Source organism: Gavialis gangeticus, unplaced genomic scaffold (genome assembly GCF_001723915.1).
Source record: "Gavialis gangeticus isolate Ggan-Ray unplaced genomic scaffold, GavGan_comp1, whole genome shotgun sequence".
Classification (NCBI taxonomy): Eukaryota; Metazoa; Chordata; order Crocodylia; family Gavialidae; genus Gavialis; species Gavialis gangeticus.
In genome coordinates, this window is record NW_017729016.1 from 15,675,777 (window position 1) to 15,693,740 (window position 17,964).

General features: G+C 41.1%; 2 protein-coding genes across 3 annotated transcripts in view; both read right to left on the reverse strand.

Moving 5' to 3' along the window:
- Positions 1-182: 182 nt before the first annotated feature.
- LOC109294309 (tigger transposable element-derived protein 1-like) lies at positions 183-14,716 on the reverse strand. Its single transcript, XM_019512609.1, has 4 exons — positions 14,495-14,716; positions 9,922-10,065; positions 5,509-6,962; positions 183-298 (listed from the first exon to the last, which is right to left on the reverse strand). The coding sequence occupies exons 3-4, from the start codon at positions 6,665-6,667 to the stop codon at positions 183-185; spliced, it is 1,275 nt and encodes a 424-aa protein (XP_019368154.1). The 5' UTR covers positions 6,668-6,962; positions 9,922-10,065; positions 14,495-14,716.
- Positions 14,717-16,867: 2,151 nt separating this feature from the next.
- The window catches only part of ZFAND2A (zinc finger AN1-type containing 2A), a 12,537-nt gene continuing 11,440 nt past the window's right edge, over positions 16,868-17,964 (reverse strand). The window contains exons 5-6 of one of the 2 annotated variants that reach the window (XM_019512928.1): positions 17,533-17,619; positions 16,868-17,026 (exon numbers count right to left, since the gene is read on the reverse strand). In XM_019512928.1, the coding sequence (XP_019368473.1) occupies positions 16,996-17,026; positions 17,533-17,619 (118 nt within the window). In that variant the 3' untranslated portion in view covers positions 16,868-16,995. The other variant, XM_019512929.1, reaches the window with a different exon arrangement.

Consider the following 17,964-nt stretch of genomic DNA (forward strand, 5'->3'; position numbering starts at 1 on the left):
GGCAAGAAGGGTAAACTTCCCATTGTTTATAGCAGACCTGCTGGTTGACAACATATATACAGTAGGGAGAGAAACCTGAACATAAAGATTAAAGGGAAAATACCTGGCAAAATGTAACTTTTTTTTCAGTCACTCTCTAATGAGAAAGGCTTAACTCCTTTAAAAAATTACCAAGAAATACACTACATGTTGTTTATACAAACACAGTTGGAGACGTGAGTTTTTTGCCTGGGAAAACCATCTTCAAAGTAGCGATTGTTTTCCCAGCTGTGAACACTCTTTCCTGGGAAATCTGTTCCTAGCATTACAAAAATATTTTTCAAAGGAATGTAAAATTATTCAGCCTAATCTATGCATATCTGTATTTCAGAAAAAAAATCTGTACTTTCTTGGACTTGTCTGCTTATAAGAAGCCTAATATTCCTTATCACACAGTGAGATGTACCCCTTTTAAAATAAAAAATGTAATTAATTTAGCAAAAGAATTGAGATTCTCCATAAGCATTCTGAGAAGACAAGTGCGCTTAGAGAGAAATAAACACTGAAGTCTCTTAAACAGTTACCCACAAAGTTTATTTATTACTTCTTATTAATTTGAACAATATTACAGAAATATGCAAAAAACCCAAGAAAACATGCAAGACAGGTCACATCTTCCTGTATCCCGCACAGTAAATCACAAAAGCCAAACAGGATTTCAAGCCAATATATTACACCATTTTTACCAACAAATTTGTATCCTATCCAAGCCAACAGTAAGTCATCCTAAGAGGACAGTGGGTGCTAACAAAACTGTTATTTACGTGTGGAGTGATTCAGTCAAGGATATTAATTTAATCCTAAAGCAGCTCAAAAGAGGAAAAAAAAAATGAAGGAAGCAGAATATTTCAGCCATAAAAGTGAACAGACACAGCATGCCTGCATGAAGGCAGTGGCATCCTCACACTCATCCTAATGTTTAACTTTACAGTTTTCAGAAACATCCATCAAGGTGCCCGTTTCTTAAGAAGCGAGTTTGGACATCATGGAAATGTTGAGATCAAGTTGAGGGCAGCGGAAATTACTATTTAAGTCGGATGTTTTCCTTTTGATGCTAGTCTCATAACTTGCAAGGCACTGGTTATGAGACTTATTAGAGTAAAGAAAACTATAAGAAGGATACTACAGTAGGAAAGTCTGCAGTACTGAAGGACCCATATGATGCAATATGAACTTTTTAATATTCCTGTATTCAGTATAGCGGGCTGATGCATCTTTTAAAGCCAAATAAAAGAGTAAAGAATGGAATAAAGACATAATACTGAGGCACAAAGTACATAATTTGCAGTTAAGTACAGAATTGAGATAACAGCTTACAAACAAGCATTTGGTGGAAGAGCTGAAAGAGGACCTAACAAGACAATATCCCAAGGTTTCCACACAAGCCAAGATGCAGCTTATTTCAGCAGCCCAGCAACAGTAAATTCACTTTGACCATCTCACCTACAGTTATTCTCCCTTTGTATAACGAGCCAGAGGGCAAACGCTCCCTCTGAAAATTAGATAAGCCTTCTACTCATTAAAGCGTTTTGCAAACAAATTCCGCATCTCAAAATGTCAGCATGCTCCTAGTATAAATTAGTGAGGTGACAAATTAAGTACACCCTGAAAAAAGCCTTGCAGTGAAAACATAACATTACACGCCTGTCTTAGTCTCACTAAATGTGTTGTCACTACCCCTACTACCTTAAAGATCCTATTATAAACAATAATTTATATCCTACCAGTAAGGTAACTACCTTACAGCTTGCTGAATGGGTATACTTGCAGAGTTTAATCCCCCTAACAGACAAAGACCTTTTAATTAGAGTATTATACATAGTGATATTAAAGAAACACTTTTTAATGGAGTTGTGTTACTGCTTAGTACAAATAACTCTCCACTGCCCTTTGTAATAACCCTTCTAAAACTTGAAAATAAAAATATTCTCCCTACTGATTTTGCCATTTTCCATTTGGTAAGTAGATTGTCACTATTTGGGCACCTGCACACTATTTAACTGAAAAAGGAAGACTATCAGCTACTTGTTTATTCTCTGTTGTTTGTATTATCTGCGTGGAATCTTGAAAATAAATTCCTTTCCCACTGACTTTGTCTTTCTTTGGGGAAAACATTGTGCTTTCTTCCCTATTTGCTCGCAATACAAAAGGCAACAACTTAAAGGGAAGCCCTTGTCTTATTACTATAAAGTTATGAACTGGGGTCCTGCCATAACACTTGGTGACTCAGTGCCTGTATAAAGGGAGATTTGGATTTACAAAGGCTGACTGCCTCTTATTCAAATCTCATGCAAGGTTACAGTATTTGCTAGACTAAGCTGAGAGGGCAGAAAATGAATACAAAATTAAACTTTTGAGTTTTTGTGTAATGATATCTTGCTCTCTGCAAAATTCAGATGATTCAACTGAACTCAATTTTATAAATGAACAAATTACACTGAGGAAACATGGTCATCTCCATGCTTAGCTCAAAGGATTAATATTGCTTTTGGATATGGTAAAATTACTCTTACTAGAACTCAGAGATCCTTCACACCACCACCACCACACCTCTTCAGGGACAAACTGCAGCTCTGAACCTGTACACTCCAAGCGCCATAGTGTTGCTTTCAGAGGCTCTCTCAATCAGTGCTACCCTGAAGCAGCTAAGAATTACGGGGAGAAATAGTCCCTAAATACAAGTAAGATAGGGTAATTGAAAACGAGCAATTCTAATACCTCTAACATTTTGAGCTGACATTTTTATAACATTGCAACCCTATTTTAGAGGGCAGGAAAAAAAATTCCTAAAATGAAAAAACTGCATCAGAGAGGCTTGACATGTTGGGAAGAGGATGCTTTTAAATTTTGATTGCTGCACTAGACTGGCATGCCTTTTAAATCTATTTTCACCATATCTGTTATTTTCTAAATAATGTGGCTTAGGGAGGATAATTTTCAAGTACAAGCAGTTGCACATTTTGATATATTGCAAAAACATTAAAGTTAAACAAGTAAAATTCATGTTCAGGTAATTCTAAAACCCACGGTAAAAATGTGTGTGGAGATCACTACTTGTGTTAATTCTTTGTTAAACTATTTACCATAAACAGTAACATAATGCCAATTGTGAGAACCACACATGCCTGAACAAGGGATTTAAAATTTATACAACATGCTTTTCAAATCCACTGAAGAAACGCACTGTCATTTAGAATGGTATAGTTCCAAAATCATTCGTGAAAACATTTATAAATCAGACATGAATTGATTGTTGCTATTTAATGTAAAAGGGAGAATGTTAGTAGATGAAAATCAATAAAACACCAAGATTCTTCTGAAAGGTCAACCTGATCCAAAGAAAAATGCTTTACTCCTACAAGCGTAAGTATTTTGGAACAAATTTCATGAAACAATGATCAATGTAACAGTAAATCCAGTCACTTAAGACACATTTCAAGTTGCCCTCTTGCAGCTCTACAACAAAAATCAATTAGAAATTTACATTTTCTACTTTGTAGACTAAAAGTACTCTGCTAGAATGGCTAAACATAAATCATGGGTAGGCTTGGCAGGATTCAATTTTTATGACTAAATGCCGATAAACGTTGAATCACCTCATACTCACAGACCAACAAAAAAATGTTTCCATTTGCAACAATCCAAACTTATAGAAAGGGGACAGGGGGTGCCATGCACATGTGCACAACCACATACGGCGGCTGTTGCAGGCAGGGCGAAGGGAGCCCCGGCTGTGACTGCCATGCATTGCTCATCTGGCAGCAGCTCAGGCAGCCAATGCAGGAGCTAGGGACCTTGCTGGGCCAGGGATTGGGTGCTGAACTCCCACTGAGCCCAGCCCCTGCATGCTCAGGGGCTAGGCCACCCCTCTGTTGGCACCCGCTAGGCGGGGCTCACTCCCAAAGCAGACACAGGGAGCGGGGAACCCGCTTCTCACCCTGGGCTAGGCAGCCACTGCTTCCTGATGCAGTGTGGGGCTCAGGGAATTCAGTGCCATTTGACAGTCAGGAGTTTTGACGAGCCTCCTCCCACAGTGAGCACCACTGGCAGCCCCAGCCTGCAGCCCCTAGCCCAGCCCCTGCCCCCACGCTCCACTCAGTGAGAGCAAAGACACCAGCTTCATATGAATGTCCTACCAAATGAACAAAATGATTTCAAGCAGGAACGCTTTATTGATTTATGGATATTTACTTTTTATATTTTAAAGTGGTTTTATAAAGCTTTTAACAGTATACCATCATTACTAAATTGTCTGCCCCCCTACACCCTTAATGTTGCATAATTTTGAAAATTTTAAAATCAACAAATATTGAAATAAATGCTTAAAAATAAACATTGATTTTAGCTGTCAAAATTAGATATATAAAAATTTTTTAAAATATTGAATTTTGCCAAGCCTAATCATGGGTAAGTACATTCACTTAATGAACCACTGAAACCTCTCCTTCACCAAAAGTCATGTAGTACACACCTGTTAGCTTTAAAATGGTGAATTATCTTTTGGCTTATTTCTTATAATCAAGGTATTTTATTTTTTAAAAAGCATGTAAGGAATTGTATCCTGTACTTTCCTATTTCAAGAATGGAAAAATGTTGCCCTTTAAATCACAAAAAAATATATTCAAAGACAATCATAGTTCATTAAACTCTATTAAATATGCTTTTGGATTTTTTGTATATAATATGCCCTTAAAATGTAACAGGTAGAAGCTTATTTTTGAATCAATGCTAAATTGAAATACAAAACTATATCATATTATATCATGTAAGAGGACCAACTAAAACGGCCTGATGTGCTTTTTCCCCAGTTTTCAATATTTTATTTCTCGCAACAGAGAGTTAGGAATATACTTATACTATAATATTTTTGAAAGAAAAAAGACACTATCACTCAGGTGGTGAACGAGAGAAGAGGTGACACCCCAAGAAAGAAACCGGTGTGCAAGCATGAAAGAAGAACTTTGCAAATGTCTTTGAATTAGGTTTCTAAGCCAAAAAAAGGTTTGTTGCCTAGACTGCATTTCAAAACATGCTGAAAGATTTTAAATTCATTATCATCATCTATCTCTGGATACCAAAACGTATTCAAGATTCATATGTTATGACCAGAAAGAATCCTTATGGATGTGATAGCTTTACCTTGTCCTTTACTAAACTTTGTATGCTCTCTGACATTTGCTGAACAAAACATTACAGGCGGTCCTCAGACTTAAGACATGGTTTTCAGGAACCAATTGTGTTGCAAGTCAAAATGTCGTAACTTGGAACCAGTTTTACCCATAGGAACAATGTTATAAATAGGCGATTGGTTCCTAAACCAAGGTCTGATACCCTATTTTCACCAAAAATAACCAATAATTTCATACTTGATCAATTATAGATGAGTAATATAGCTACATTAATGTATTTATATTGTAAATAGCAATCATATTGATTTGGAAGGACTTCTTTGAGGTGACTTTGCTGGACTTTTTGACGGGATCTTGGCTCGAGTCTTCTCAGAAGTCTTGGCTGCAGGTTTTTCTGGAGTCTTGGATGCTTTCTTAAAGAAAGCGCCCAAAGAAGGTTGGACAGATGTTCTCTTCTTTTGTTTGTAAATTTCTCTGTAGCAGCTGTACATGTAGGATATGCCCCTATTCACTGATGCACTGCGTTCAGTGTTGGGGTCATGTTCCTCAAACAGGGACATGGCAGCTTCCAAATATTGAAATGCTTCAGCCAACACTTTTGTTGTCAAGACTTTACGAGGAGGAGTCTCTTCAACAGTGGGTACATCTTCTTCTTCCTCTGCCACTTTTTGCTGCTCCAATTCAATGAGGTCGTCATTAGTTAACTCTTCAGAATGTGATGCCAGCAACCCATCAACATCCTCTGGTGCAGCACCTAAGTTGAGTCCTTTGCCCATTTCAACAGCATTTTTGAAGTCACCTGCAGCATGGGCACTGAGCAAAACAGTGAGCCTATCTTTAGCAGCTTTGTACCCTGGCATGGATTTCTCCTCTTTGGCAATGTAGGTTCTCGAAGGCATTTTTTTCCAAAAGTGCCCAGTTTCGTCAACATTAAAAACTTGCTGAGCACAATACCCACCCTCTTCAATGATTTCAGCCAATGTCCCAGGAAAAGCACAAGTTGCCTCCTCATCTGCACTGGCAGCTTCACCTGAGACCCTGATGTTATGCAAATTAGCCCTGGCTTTAAAACGCATAAACCACCCCCTACTTGCTTTAAAAGGCTCAGCATTAGAACTCTCCCCCTGTTGCTTCTTTAAATCTTCATAAAGACTCCTAGCCTTTTCCTGAATTGTGCCTAAACTCACAGGAACACGGCGTTGATTTTGACCCTCCAGCCAAATGATTAACAGTTTCTCAACCTGAGCAATAAGTCCAACCCGCTGCTTAGTTATCACAGTTGACTGCATAGGAGCAGAGCCCTTAACATGTTCCTGAATTCTTACCTTGTCTTTGGATATCCCCACGATAGTCGTCCGGGGAATATCCAAAGCTCTACTGATTTCAGTTGGCGTCTCACCTTTTTCAGACCTCTTAATTATTTCCATTTTTGTTTCCATAGTAATTGCTCTACGTTTCTTAGGAACACCACTTGCACCAGATTTACGCTTTTCTGCCATTATTATGTGCAAAGAAACACTGAATTTTAAGACAAAAGTTTGGAAACACAAAGATTCACCACGTAAAAATGGCGTCAGAACAGCAACTGAGCGTGTTGAATCAGGGAAACAGGCGGTGTGGCGGATCGGCGCAGGTAGATGGGTGGCACAGCGAACTTGTTCGCTGCTGTGGCGTTGCGTCGGATCGAGTCTTGTAAAGTCGAAACTGACGTCAGAAAGTTGAAACAGTGGGTCAATTTATAAGCGCCGTAAGTGCCGTTCGTCGTAACTCGAACTTCAGAAAGTTGAGGACTGCCTGTATTTTAGAGCAACTATCATGAATAAATTGGTCATTCTCCAAAATGCTGGGAGTATAAACGCAGGTAATAGTCACAAGGCCAGTAAACAACTGACAAAATATTCATTAACCATTTTTGAGGTGGTGTTTAAAATATTTCTAACATTTTTCACTCTGGTCATTTTAAACACAGAAAAAACATAGCTTACAAACATGCTTTCCTGCTATCAACAGTTATAGCTTATAAGGCGGATGCCAAAAAACAGCTTGGCATTAACTTTACATGGTGCTTCATAAAACTAACACTACATATATATTGAAGCCACCCACTGACTTGTAATTTTCAGGACTGTTATGCTTAGTGATGGTCTGAGATAGAATTAAGGGTTCTATTCTGCAATAAATACTTCCCTCAGTTGCAGCGCTGAAAAGCCCATGTATTCAGAAAAAGATTTTGAATCTCAACAGCTGATCAGGGACATGACATCAAATGGCTCAGAAAGGCCCTGGCCTTTCCAGGGTTTTGGTGTCTCTGGTTCTTTTTTGTTGGTTGCTTGGAATGATGCTGTGTAGACAGGCTACAGATTGCTGAAGACAATACAATAAAATCTGAACTTCCTCCCATAATCTCTCACAAACTTTAAATAAATCTTCAGATAAAAATAAAGTCAAGTCTGGAGTTATCTTCCTGTGTATTCTACAAGATACTTGAAGGGAGCCCTATATGATGATATATAGTGATATATGCCTTCATTAAAAAAACCAAAAACGTAAAGTAAAAAATAATTAGTATTTTGCAGACTGATAAATTCAATACACCCTAATTTTATATAAGCATGGAATCTGTTCCCTTCTAGTCTGCTTGAAATCTGCCCAGCAGATTTGAAAATGTGGAAGGACTCCATAACTTTTCTTAGATAGCCTCCAAACAGAGTCATGTTCTCTACAAGCAGACTACTACCTAACAAGATTCAATCCTATGGATGAAATACTATAAAATGCAGTAGCTATATTCAAACAAACTGCAGACATTTGGACACATGAAGAAAATCCCTCAAACTGTATACACCTTTTGCCAAATAAGCTTAATAAGAACCCAGTCACCGATCAACATCCACCGGTTTTACTGAGCTTTTTTCAACTGCAAAACGGGTCTAATTTTAAAAGACAACAAAAGGAAAGAATCAGAATGCTATCAAAGCCACAGACTATCAACATGCACAAAGGTGTTTGTAAGATCAGGTTTTTAAACACTTCAAGAACTTGAGGATGGCTAAAACCTTTCTGCCTTTCCTCTGATCTACAAGTATGTCCTATCTGTCTGAACAAACTTTTATATTAGCCTGTAGACAAGTGATTCTCTACCAGAGTGTCAGTGCACCCTAGGGTGCCACCAGATTCTTTGAAGGATGACGAGGAGTGAGGAAATAATCAGATAGCTAAATAAATAAATGCAGTCTCAAGCTAGTCAATGCCTGAACACAATCCCCTGAGCACAATCCCCCACCCCACTGCCTAGTCTCGCTGCAAGAAAGTGAGCACTATAATATATAAATCAGTTTTTGAAATCAAGTGCTACTTATTTCACAGAAGTTATGGTGGGGGTTCCTCAAGTCCAATGCCTAAAGAACCACTGTTGTAGACCATTTACTGGCAGGACCTGAAGACGTCAACATAGTCTTTTTAGACCCATGCTACTTTTTTAAATTCATGTAAACAGCATCATATTTATAAATAAATATAAGGAATCCTGGCTCTTGTTCTGCCATATACAAATAAATATAAGGATGCCTGGCTCTTGATCTGCCACATAGATGAGCAGATCTTAATACACGAAGCTCAAAACATTTACTTGCTCTTGCTCCTAATAACTGAAGTGGAATGCCATTGTTTACATACTATTCTTGCCAGAACAATTCTATATTTTTGTGCAAAAGCAGAACTACTGTCCAGTAGGGAACCTAAATAAAAGATTTTGCCACAGCTGGAGTGGAGAGGAAAAGAAGTCAGATTTTCACTGAAATCTGTCACTACACTGTTAACCTCCTTTGCTTTAAAATTAATATGAAGATGCTCTAAAATGTGAAGAGACTGCTGACATCTTCTGGTCAGGCAGCATGCAAAAGTTCTTTTAACACACAATTTTCAAAATACCTTTTTCAGATTTTTCCAAAACCAATACCATGGCTCACCCTCCTTCAGATGGCTAATTCAAGGAAACCATAGATACTATATTCCATTTACACCTCTACATCCCCTGCCATCTTTCATATTAACACCCCACAAGAACAGCAATCATATACCTGGGCCTCCAAGCAGTAGTGTAACACCAGTAGGTGTAGGACACCAATCCTGGGCATTTAAGAAGGCACACAGGGTGCCTAAACACTTGCTTGGGGGTTTTGAGGGACCATTTTAATTAGAGCCATCTCTGACAGTCCTAATTAAAGTGGCTGAGTGCTAATTAAGATGGTGAGCTCTAGTTAAAACAGCTTAGGGTTATGTGTATTATGCCCCGCACCCCCCATTTTAAAAAAAAAGGCTGTGGAGGCACTTTAACTAAGCTCAACAAAGTTATTTTACAACACACCTCCATGGTCATTTTAAAACATGGGGCTTAATACATGTGATGGTGAGGCAACTTGTTCATATTTTAATTAGAACGCAAGTTGGCACATCTATAAGCAGCCAAAAATACCAGCTGCAGCCAGCAGCTCAGCCACTGTGGCCCACTGGCACCCAGGGTGCAAAACTGCCCAGCTACATATATGCCTTCAAAAACAAAACAAAACAAAACGCTCCCTTCCTGCCCCCACCAAACAAACATACACGCCTGGAGAACCATAACCCACAATCCTTTGCATCTTAACTTTGTTTCACTTTGAACAGATTATGGGTCAAGGAATCGTTACCACTTAATCTCATAATGCATTCAGATATGGTACTGTTGGGAGTAACAATGAATTAACAGGCTTACCTTCAAGCTTTGTTTCTTTTTCTTTGGTTCAGTTTCACAGACAAGTTGTTCCTCTGCAGCTAATGGTCGCTTTAATTTTTTCCTTTGGCTTCCTTCCTTAATTTTTGTATTCTTCTTAATTTTTGCCATTCTAGATCAGAATCACTGAAACACATGTATATTAAAATGAAAGCATATACATTCATTCCAGTCCTACTATTCTATTATTTCATTACACAGTTATAGATAAAAAAAAAAAATCAGTAACTTTTCTTTGCCGGAAATTTTGAAACAGGAGACAGGTACGTAGCTATCAATAGGGGTCTACTTAAGTCGAGGAGGAGGCCAGCTGATTTAGCGGGGAGATCACAGGGCTGGCCGCCATATTTACAGGCTGATCGCGATGCCCCCCGCATTGCCGCTGATTGGCTGAGTGGCTCCACCCCTCACCACTGCTGCCTCCGATTGGCTGCAAGGGGTGTCCATCATACAACCCTGCCCCTTGCTGCTGATTGGTTATGAAAGCAATCCACTGTACGAGGGCTGCCAATTGGTGGAGAGGAGCAAGACAAAGCCCTCTCCATCAATTAGTGGCAAGGGGCAGGGGCAGGCAGTCCCCCTTTCCCCCAGCAGGTTGTATAGCTGGGCCACAGCACCGTGAAGACTGCTGGCTGCCCCGCCCCGCAATTTTGTAGACTTCATGGACAGCGCTGGATTTCGCAATTTCCACAGCATTGTGATTTCAGTAGGTTCCTAGCTATTGTACATCTTTTATACTGATATGTATTTAGACTACTCAGAAAAAGTAAACCTTAAACTACATGTTTATATATGCATTCTTAATATATTTTTGGAGGATTTTTAGTTTATGAGTGCAGTAAAATTAAAATACTGCAAATTAGAACAGTACGTTCTTGTAAAAAACTCAGGGTCTAACAGTCTCTGCCCCCTAGAACCCAGTATGGCAATGGCCCTTTGATCTTCTTCTATGCAGTTAGACATCAGTTAAGATTATTTTTTGCCACATTTGGAACTGTTTGGTCAAACTTTACAATAAGCTAAAAATTGACTCTGATCAGGCAAAGATTTTTTGGAGGGTGATACCTTTTACTGGATGCAGTTGGTCCAATAAAGCTATCACCACCCCACCCACACACAAATCCTTGCATCTTACATAATTCCTGGATCATCATGGCTGCACTGCTAACACCTCTGACTGGTTCACTCATTTCAAAAAGCACTTTTATACGATTGCTAATAAGTGTACCCAGCACACATGGGTATATGAACAACAGTCCCAGCAGTACAGAGATGGCTCAACTGCATTCTTGTGTCTTAATTAAAAGGACTGCAAGGACTTTTTTCTCCCTTAGTTTGGATGATATGCAAGGGGGAATTACGTGTACATGACCATCATGCATTTTGCGTTTCATTTCATACAACTCTGGATCAGAAGGAAAGCAAGTGGTTTCATGATGGTTCTACCTTTGGTCCTCAAGGGCTGCTCTACCTTATATTTAGCTGCAACAAACTTAATTACACATTTGCTGCATCTGACAAGGAGTAGAGAGACTTCAGCCACACCACGTTAGTGGTTGTAAAAGATGACAAAACTATTCCACTATATTGATACCATCTGGGGAACAACCATAGCTTGGCTCGCTAAATTTTCAGTGAAAGATTCTACCAGTTTTACACGATTTACCATATTCAGCAGCATTTCTAATCTATGACCGATATATCTTCGGAAAGATTCTTCGTCTCTGCCACTGTGTTAGACTAAGCTAGATGGATCTATTGTCTGACCCAGCAAATTGCAGTTCTTAATTAGATGTTTGTTTTAATCAAAGCTGTCTTGAATTTAAAATATATAAAATCAAAATACTTTTCTTTCAGGCATGCTAAAATATTTTCTTAACTACTTTCAATTTAATTTAATATCAAAGCTCTAACTTTAGTAATGTATACTCTACTGTACTTTTTGTGGTCAGTGGCATGAAAAACTGAGAATAAATGGGAAGGCATGTACTACAAGAGGTATTGATGTTTTAGCCATACCACACTTATCACTTTCTCTTACTGGAACATAAAGCCGTTATGTAGACTGCTTGATTATAAGGCTTTGGAAGAAGAGAAGTTTACAGTTGTACAGTGATTTATGACAAATACATCAAAATTTACTATGAACACCTACACATGCCTTTAAACATTACTCTTTTGGCTGGCTAAAGTATCCAGGTAGAAAGAGTTATTGGCCCTCTGATACATCAATACTGAGTGCACACTACTGACAATATAGTGCAACCTGTTTAAGTGCATGGCCTTCAGACTGCAAACTGCTCTGCACTTGCCAGGGAGGAGAGCTACTCATTTTCAGGAATACTAATCTGGCAGAATTGATAGGGCTGCAAGGAATGCTATAAAGCAGGGGTGTTAAAAGATCTGGCCTGAGGAACCACATCATTCAGCTCCCAGTGCTGGCCTGGGTCTTGAATGGACCTATGCACAGCCTGTGCAGGACCAAGGACACACATTGTACATGGTGCCCACTCCAGGACCTGCACTGCATGCAGCACCCACAAGAGGCCAGTCCAGGCTCCCCACAACTCCAACATGCCAAATCCAGCACCCAGCTTAACCAGTCTGGGATGCAACTCCAGCTGGTCACTGCATACAGTGTGGGTCCTGAAGTGGGAGCCATGTGGGGTGCAGTCCTGGACAAGCCACAGTAGATGTATGGTCTCTGGGTTCCCCCCCCCCACATGCTAGATCTGGCACCTGCTTTGGCTGGGCTGGGCCGGGCCGGGCCCCATGCTGCAGCAGTATTATGTGGGGTGAGTGGAAGGGGAGGATGGCAGGGGCTTTATCCAGCCTATGTGGCCAGTCCCGCAACACTCATCCAGCCCATGGAGCAGTCCCACATGGGCCAGGTGAGTTTGACACACCTGCTTTAAAGGGTGCATGCCACAAGTGCCTTCTGTGTGGCGGGTGGCAGATCAAGGACAGAGCAGAAAGTAGAGTGGCCAATCAGCTAGGGAAAGGGCATAGGAGTGGCACTTGGAGAGGGCAGAGTGCTTAATTTGTAGCACATCTGCAAAAAAGGTTAGCTCCCAACTGGTCTAAAGTGCACATGGTGTCAATGCTGGGATATCAGTAGTCCTAAAACTGAGCCCTCATCATCAAGTCTTCTACCAGCAGTCAGAAAACTATCAGAAGCCAAAAGGAGGGGAGAGAACAACTGACTAGCTCTGGTCATTGTCAAGGCTTCTAATAAGCAGCCCTTTGGCAGCTACATTTCTTTCACTGCTTCTGGCTCAAGTTAAAACACAATCAATAACAGAGTACACAATTATAGGTAGCTTGCAGTAAACCAGCATACAATTCAGCTGCCAAGTAGACAGCGGGGTTGAAACATGCTAGTTTAAACAGTTTAGGTACTTGACACCTGCATAGGCAAATCTAGGATTTTGAAAAGGGGTAGTGCAGATGGAGTGACACATCATCGCATACAGGGCAACATGCATTTATCTCCAATTGGAGTGAAACTAGGAGGTTTACTAATTTGGTAGGGAGCTAGCACTATATGATTAAGTTTAACATGAAAGCGAAAATGAACATACCTATTGGAATAGGCTGCAGCAAGGGAAGTTTAGGTTAAATATTAGCAAAAACTGTCATGAGGAGGGTGGTAAAACACTGGAAGAGGTTACCCAAAGAGGCTGTAAAATCTCCATCCTTGGAGGAAGGTTTTTAAGACCCAGATGCAGGGCAGGGATGATACAGCTGGGGACGTTCCTGCTTTGAGCAGGGAGTTGGACTAGGTCAGCAGGTTTCAACCTGAGGTCTGTGGACCTCCAGGGGACCACACATTATGTCTATGGGGTCTGTGAAAGAGAACTATGATCAAAAGTACGTGAATACCCACTTACAATTCGAAGGGGGTCTGGCACCACCATTCAAAAACTTCCAAAGGGGTCTGCACCTGCATTCAAAAAAATTTTAGGGGTCTGCAAATGAAAAAAAAAGGTTGAAAACCACTGACCTCCTAAGGTCCCTTCCAACCATAGTTTTCTATAATTGCATGAATATGCACCAATTTGCTAGAGTATACATAGTTTTAAAAAAAACAAACACCCAACAACACATGACAAACTAGGCAAAAAAACCACACAGAGTTTTGGGTGGTCATTATAGTTAGGGTCCAAAGAGAACTGCATTCGTCTCAACAAAATCTAGCCTTTGAGAGTCCTGACAGCACTGGACATGTTCACCCCCGCCGTTTCTGCACCCGAGTTACTACAAGCCAAAGCTTTTAGCTGGAGCTGAAACCAGGCTGCAGGGCTGTCACGCAGGAGGCACCAGGGGAAGGGAGTTTAAATGGGGAAACGGGACCGTGACCAAGGCCAGGGTCATTCACGCCTGGGGAGCGGAAAGACCAGCAGGAGTCGGGGCACGAGGACGAGCCACGAGGTCAAGCGGCCCCTCAGCGGGACTCCGGGGCTCACGTGGACGGGACACAGGGGGAGAGGAGGGGCCTCCACCCAGAGCGTGAAGAGAAGGTGATCCCGCCCCGGCCCCGCGCCGCCCCACGCACCTCCACGACCCGCAACGCTGTTTTCACGGAGCCCCTCGCTTGGCGCCTCAGACCGCCTCCGCGCTCTCATTGGTTCCGGCAGGCCAGCGGCGGAGCCCCATTGGGCTTCGCCGTGTCGATCACCACAGTGGCCAATGGGAAGTCGCGCAGCAGTTCGGTCCCGCCTCCTCCCTCCCGGAGCTGAGTGGTCTGGGAGCCGGCTCTGGCGGACAACGGCGCGTAGGGGTGACGCCACCAGCGCGCGCGGAGCGCTGGGTCAGAAGGGGTGAGGCTAAGAGAGGCGTGGTTGCGTGCTGCGTCACCGCGCCGCCGGGGCGGGGTGGCTACTTGCGTGCACATGCATTTTATATATATATATATATATATATATACACATATATATATACACACACACACATACATATATCTAGTGTGTGCGTATGTGTATTATATACATGCACACACTATATAAAAGGCAAATCCTACCTGCCCGCTACTTGGCTCCCTGGCTCCCTCCCTGTGGTCTAGCTGAATCCGAGGTGCATGAGGTTTTACGAGCAGGTGCTCCTTTCACCAGGGGCGGTGAAAGGATGTGCACAGACCAGATAAGGCTGTAAGGTGCGCCTCTGCCCTGACTTCTGCCTGAATTCAGGCTAACACGGCCAAGTCTGCACACCCTGAGGAGTGAATACTGAAAGTCTTCCAGATGGATACACTTCACTTGGTCCCATATACGGAATGGAAAACCAAGAATGTGGCTTGAGGGAATTAGCCTCTTCAGACAAGTTTCCAAGGCAAAGGCCTGCTTGTGGAAAACAAACCTGTGTTTTCTGCCATGTGCCACGTGCACAAGTAACTAACATTTCATTTCTGGAGACATTCCCCTCAGGCAATTCATATGCAAGAACAATGACAGAAATCAAAAGGAGCATGATTTTTCCCCCCATTTGAATGAGTGAACATTCAACAGTATGGAAATTTTAGGGGAAAATTCCTGGTGAACTCCCTCTAAAAGGTAAGCATGCTAACACAATGGAAATATACAGGAGCTGTTCTAGAGCTAAGTCTAGCTGCAGAGAGGTCAAGCGCAAAGATGCTGGCATTTAAAATTAAATCTGTAATTTAAGCTCATCTCCCACTTTGAATGGTTAGTTGAGTGTTTTCTATGGTTAAATTTACAAGAATATTATATTATGCATCCTATTGTGACATCTTGTGGTGAAATTTGGTACAGACCCACTGAAAACATGCAGTTTAAGAATTAGATAGTTGTGTAATGTAGCATCAGTTTCTGAGGCTGGGATTGGCTTGTCTTAGAAAATTCTCTGGGGAAAGCCAGGAAAATAAAGATGACTACACTTATATAATGCTTTTTTACCCTAAAGGAGCCTGCTTCTGCTCTGACTCTGCTAAACCATCACCACAGTAGACTAGGAGCTACAGGGTTGATGGAAGCTCCAGTGAGATGAAATCAAAGTCCCAATTCCATGGCAACCTGAGTCCTGACGTTTTTCTACACAAGTAGCCAAGTGAAGCAGCTAATTAGGTTCCTACTTAAGTAGTTACTTTATTAACATTGCTCCCTTAAGTGTCTCTACTTTAATTTCCAAGCTAAATTACTGTGCCATGGTAAGCAGTAGACCTATGCTTCACTGAACCCTACTTTAGTTAGAGAAGAGTTTTTGGAAGGCAGTCTAATGAAGATACAGATGTTATAAGCTTGTCTAGGGTTTATTTGATCAGGTGGTTGGGTGTGTTTTGTAACTACCCTTTCAAGCAAGCCGCTCTCTAGGCTCACTTTACAGGAAGAAAGAAGAGGAATACATGTTGTTGTGCACCAGCAAGTGATGGAATAGGTGTATTAACTCCCTTTTACAAAGATAGCAGGGGCAAGAAAAAAAAATGCTATAAGACAGCAGATTTACTTTGGGATACCAGAGGAAGGTGAATAGATTCACATCTTTTAATCATGGAGGTGAAAGTTTCAGGGACTAACTGTGCTGAAGTACAGGCATCTCTTCCAGACATCATTTCAAAATGGGCAAGTAGATTTGTATGTCAAGCAGTTTAAAAAATAAACACCTGCTGGTTCCTGGCCACTGCCTACCCAAAGTCATGCCTCACATGAACAATATTAACTGCTCAGTAAGCAAAGTGCTGTATTGGCCTCATCCTGTTTCTAAGTAGATGAGGGAGACATGCAACAGCAGTCCATGCTCACAGCTCCCCATGCAACTTAGGTCCTAATCCATCAAAAGCAAATACAATGGTTTTTGGCTGTCATTTCCAATCTTTAGCTTCTTCTTTTACTTCATGTAGAGGTATGCTTCTTCCCCCGTTAGAACACGGTTTGTGTTTTTTTACTGTATCTTGAGATACTCCAGAAAAGATACAAAGTTACCATTCTTTGCAAAAGGAAAGATGTTTAATAGTAGAGATATAAAAAAAGTACAAAAACAATTTAATTTAGTCATCAGTCTGCAGTGTAGAAAGTATGTAGGTGCACAAATTTGATCCAAGCATTAGGAATTACCCCTGCTATATTGTCTGCATCTGAAAAAAGAACACAAGAAAGGAATTAAAGATGAACAGGACTCTAATAGATCATGCTTAGCTAAGGTGCTCAGCCCTCATAGGAAAGCCATTTGAGGTAGCTCCTTGCCCTAGTTGCAACTAGACTAAGGAAAAAAAAAAGCTTCCAGAACAATATGCGATGTGCATAATCAGTGTTACCGTCTTACTATGTTCTCATACTAGACCAAGGTTAGAGGCCACTCATTGTAATGGGTGGCAATTAGCTACCCAAGTGTTTAAAAAAAAAAAGAAAAAAAAACAACCACCACTCTGGCAAGCAGCAAATAAGCTGTACCTGGTCATGTTATACACTGTGCCTACAGCCTTGCCCCTCCCCCTTGGCCTTCCTGCTTTTGATCAGAGGTCAACTAGCAACTCTAATAAAAAAGTTCAGGAAAAGCAGCAGTGATACTGCTATATTCTGTAGACACAAAGCTTTATACGTCCTTCTGGTTTAAAGGAGGAAAGGAAGATTCAGTTTATACCCATTATGCTGCAGAAGCCCACGAGACACTGTGCTTGATCCCATCACCTTGACATTGGATTCAGAGGCTCTCATTATAGCTGCACATCTACAAGGAAACAGAACCATGCTGAACATCTTTTTATTGTGCAAATGTGTGGCAAGATCTTGCTTATGCATCCACTTCTTGTCATCTCTGCAAAAGTGGTCACCCAACTGCACTAGAATCTTACTGCACAGGACAACGAAGGTAGCTCTGCCTAGAAGAGACGGATCACTATATTAGAAAGGCTAGGGCTCGAGACATTTTACTATTTTTAAACTCACTGGTTCCTACCACAGAACTCAAGGGCTATTAAAAAAGGTCAAGTCCCAGTCCATAGAAAAGGTAGAACTGAAGTGACTTGAGAGGTTGTTCCAGGTATGACTGATGGGGGCTGAGTGGCTGAATTCT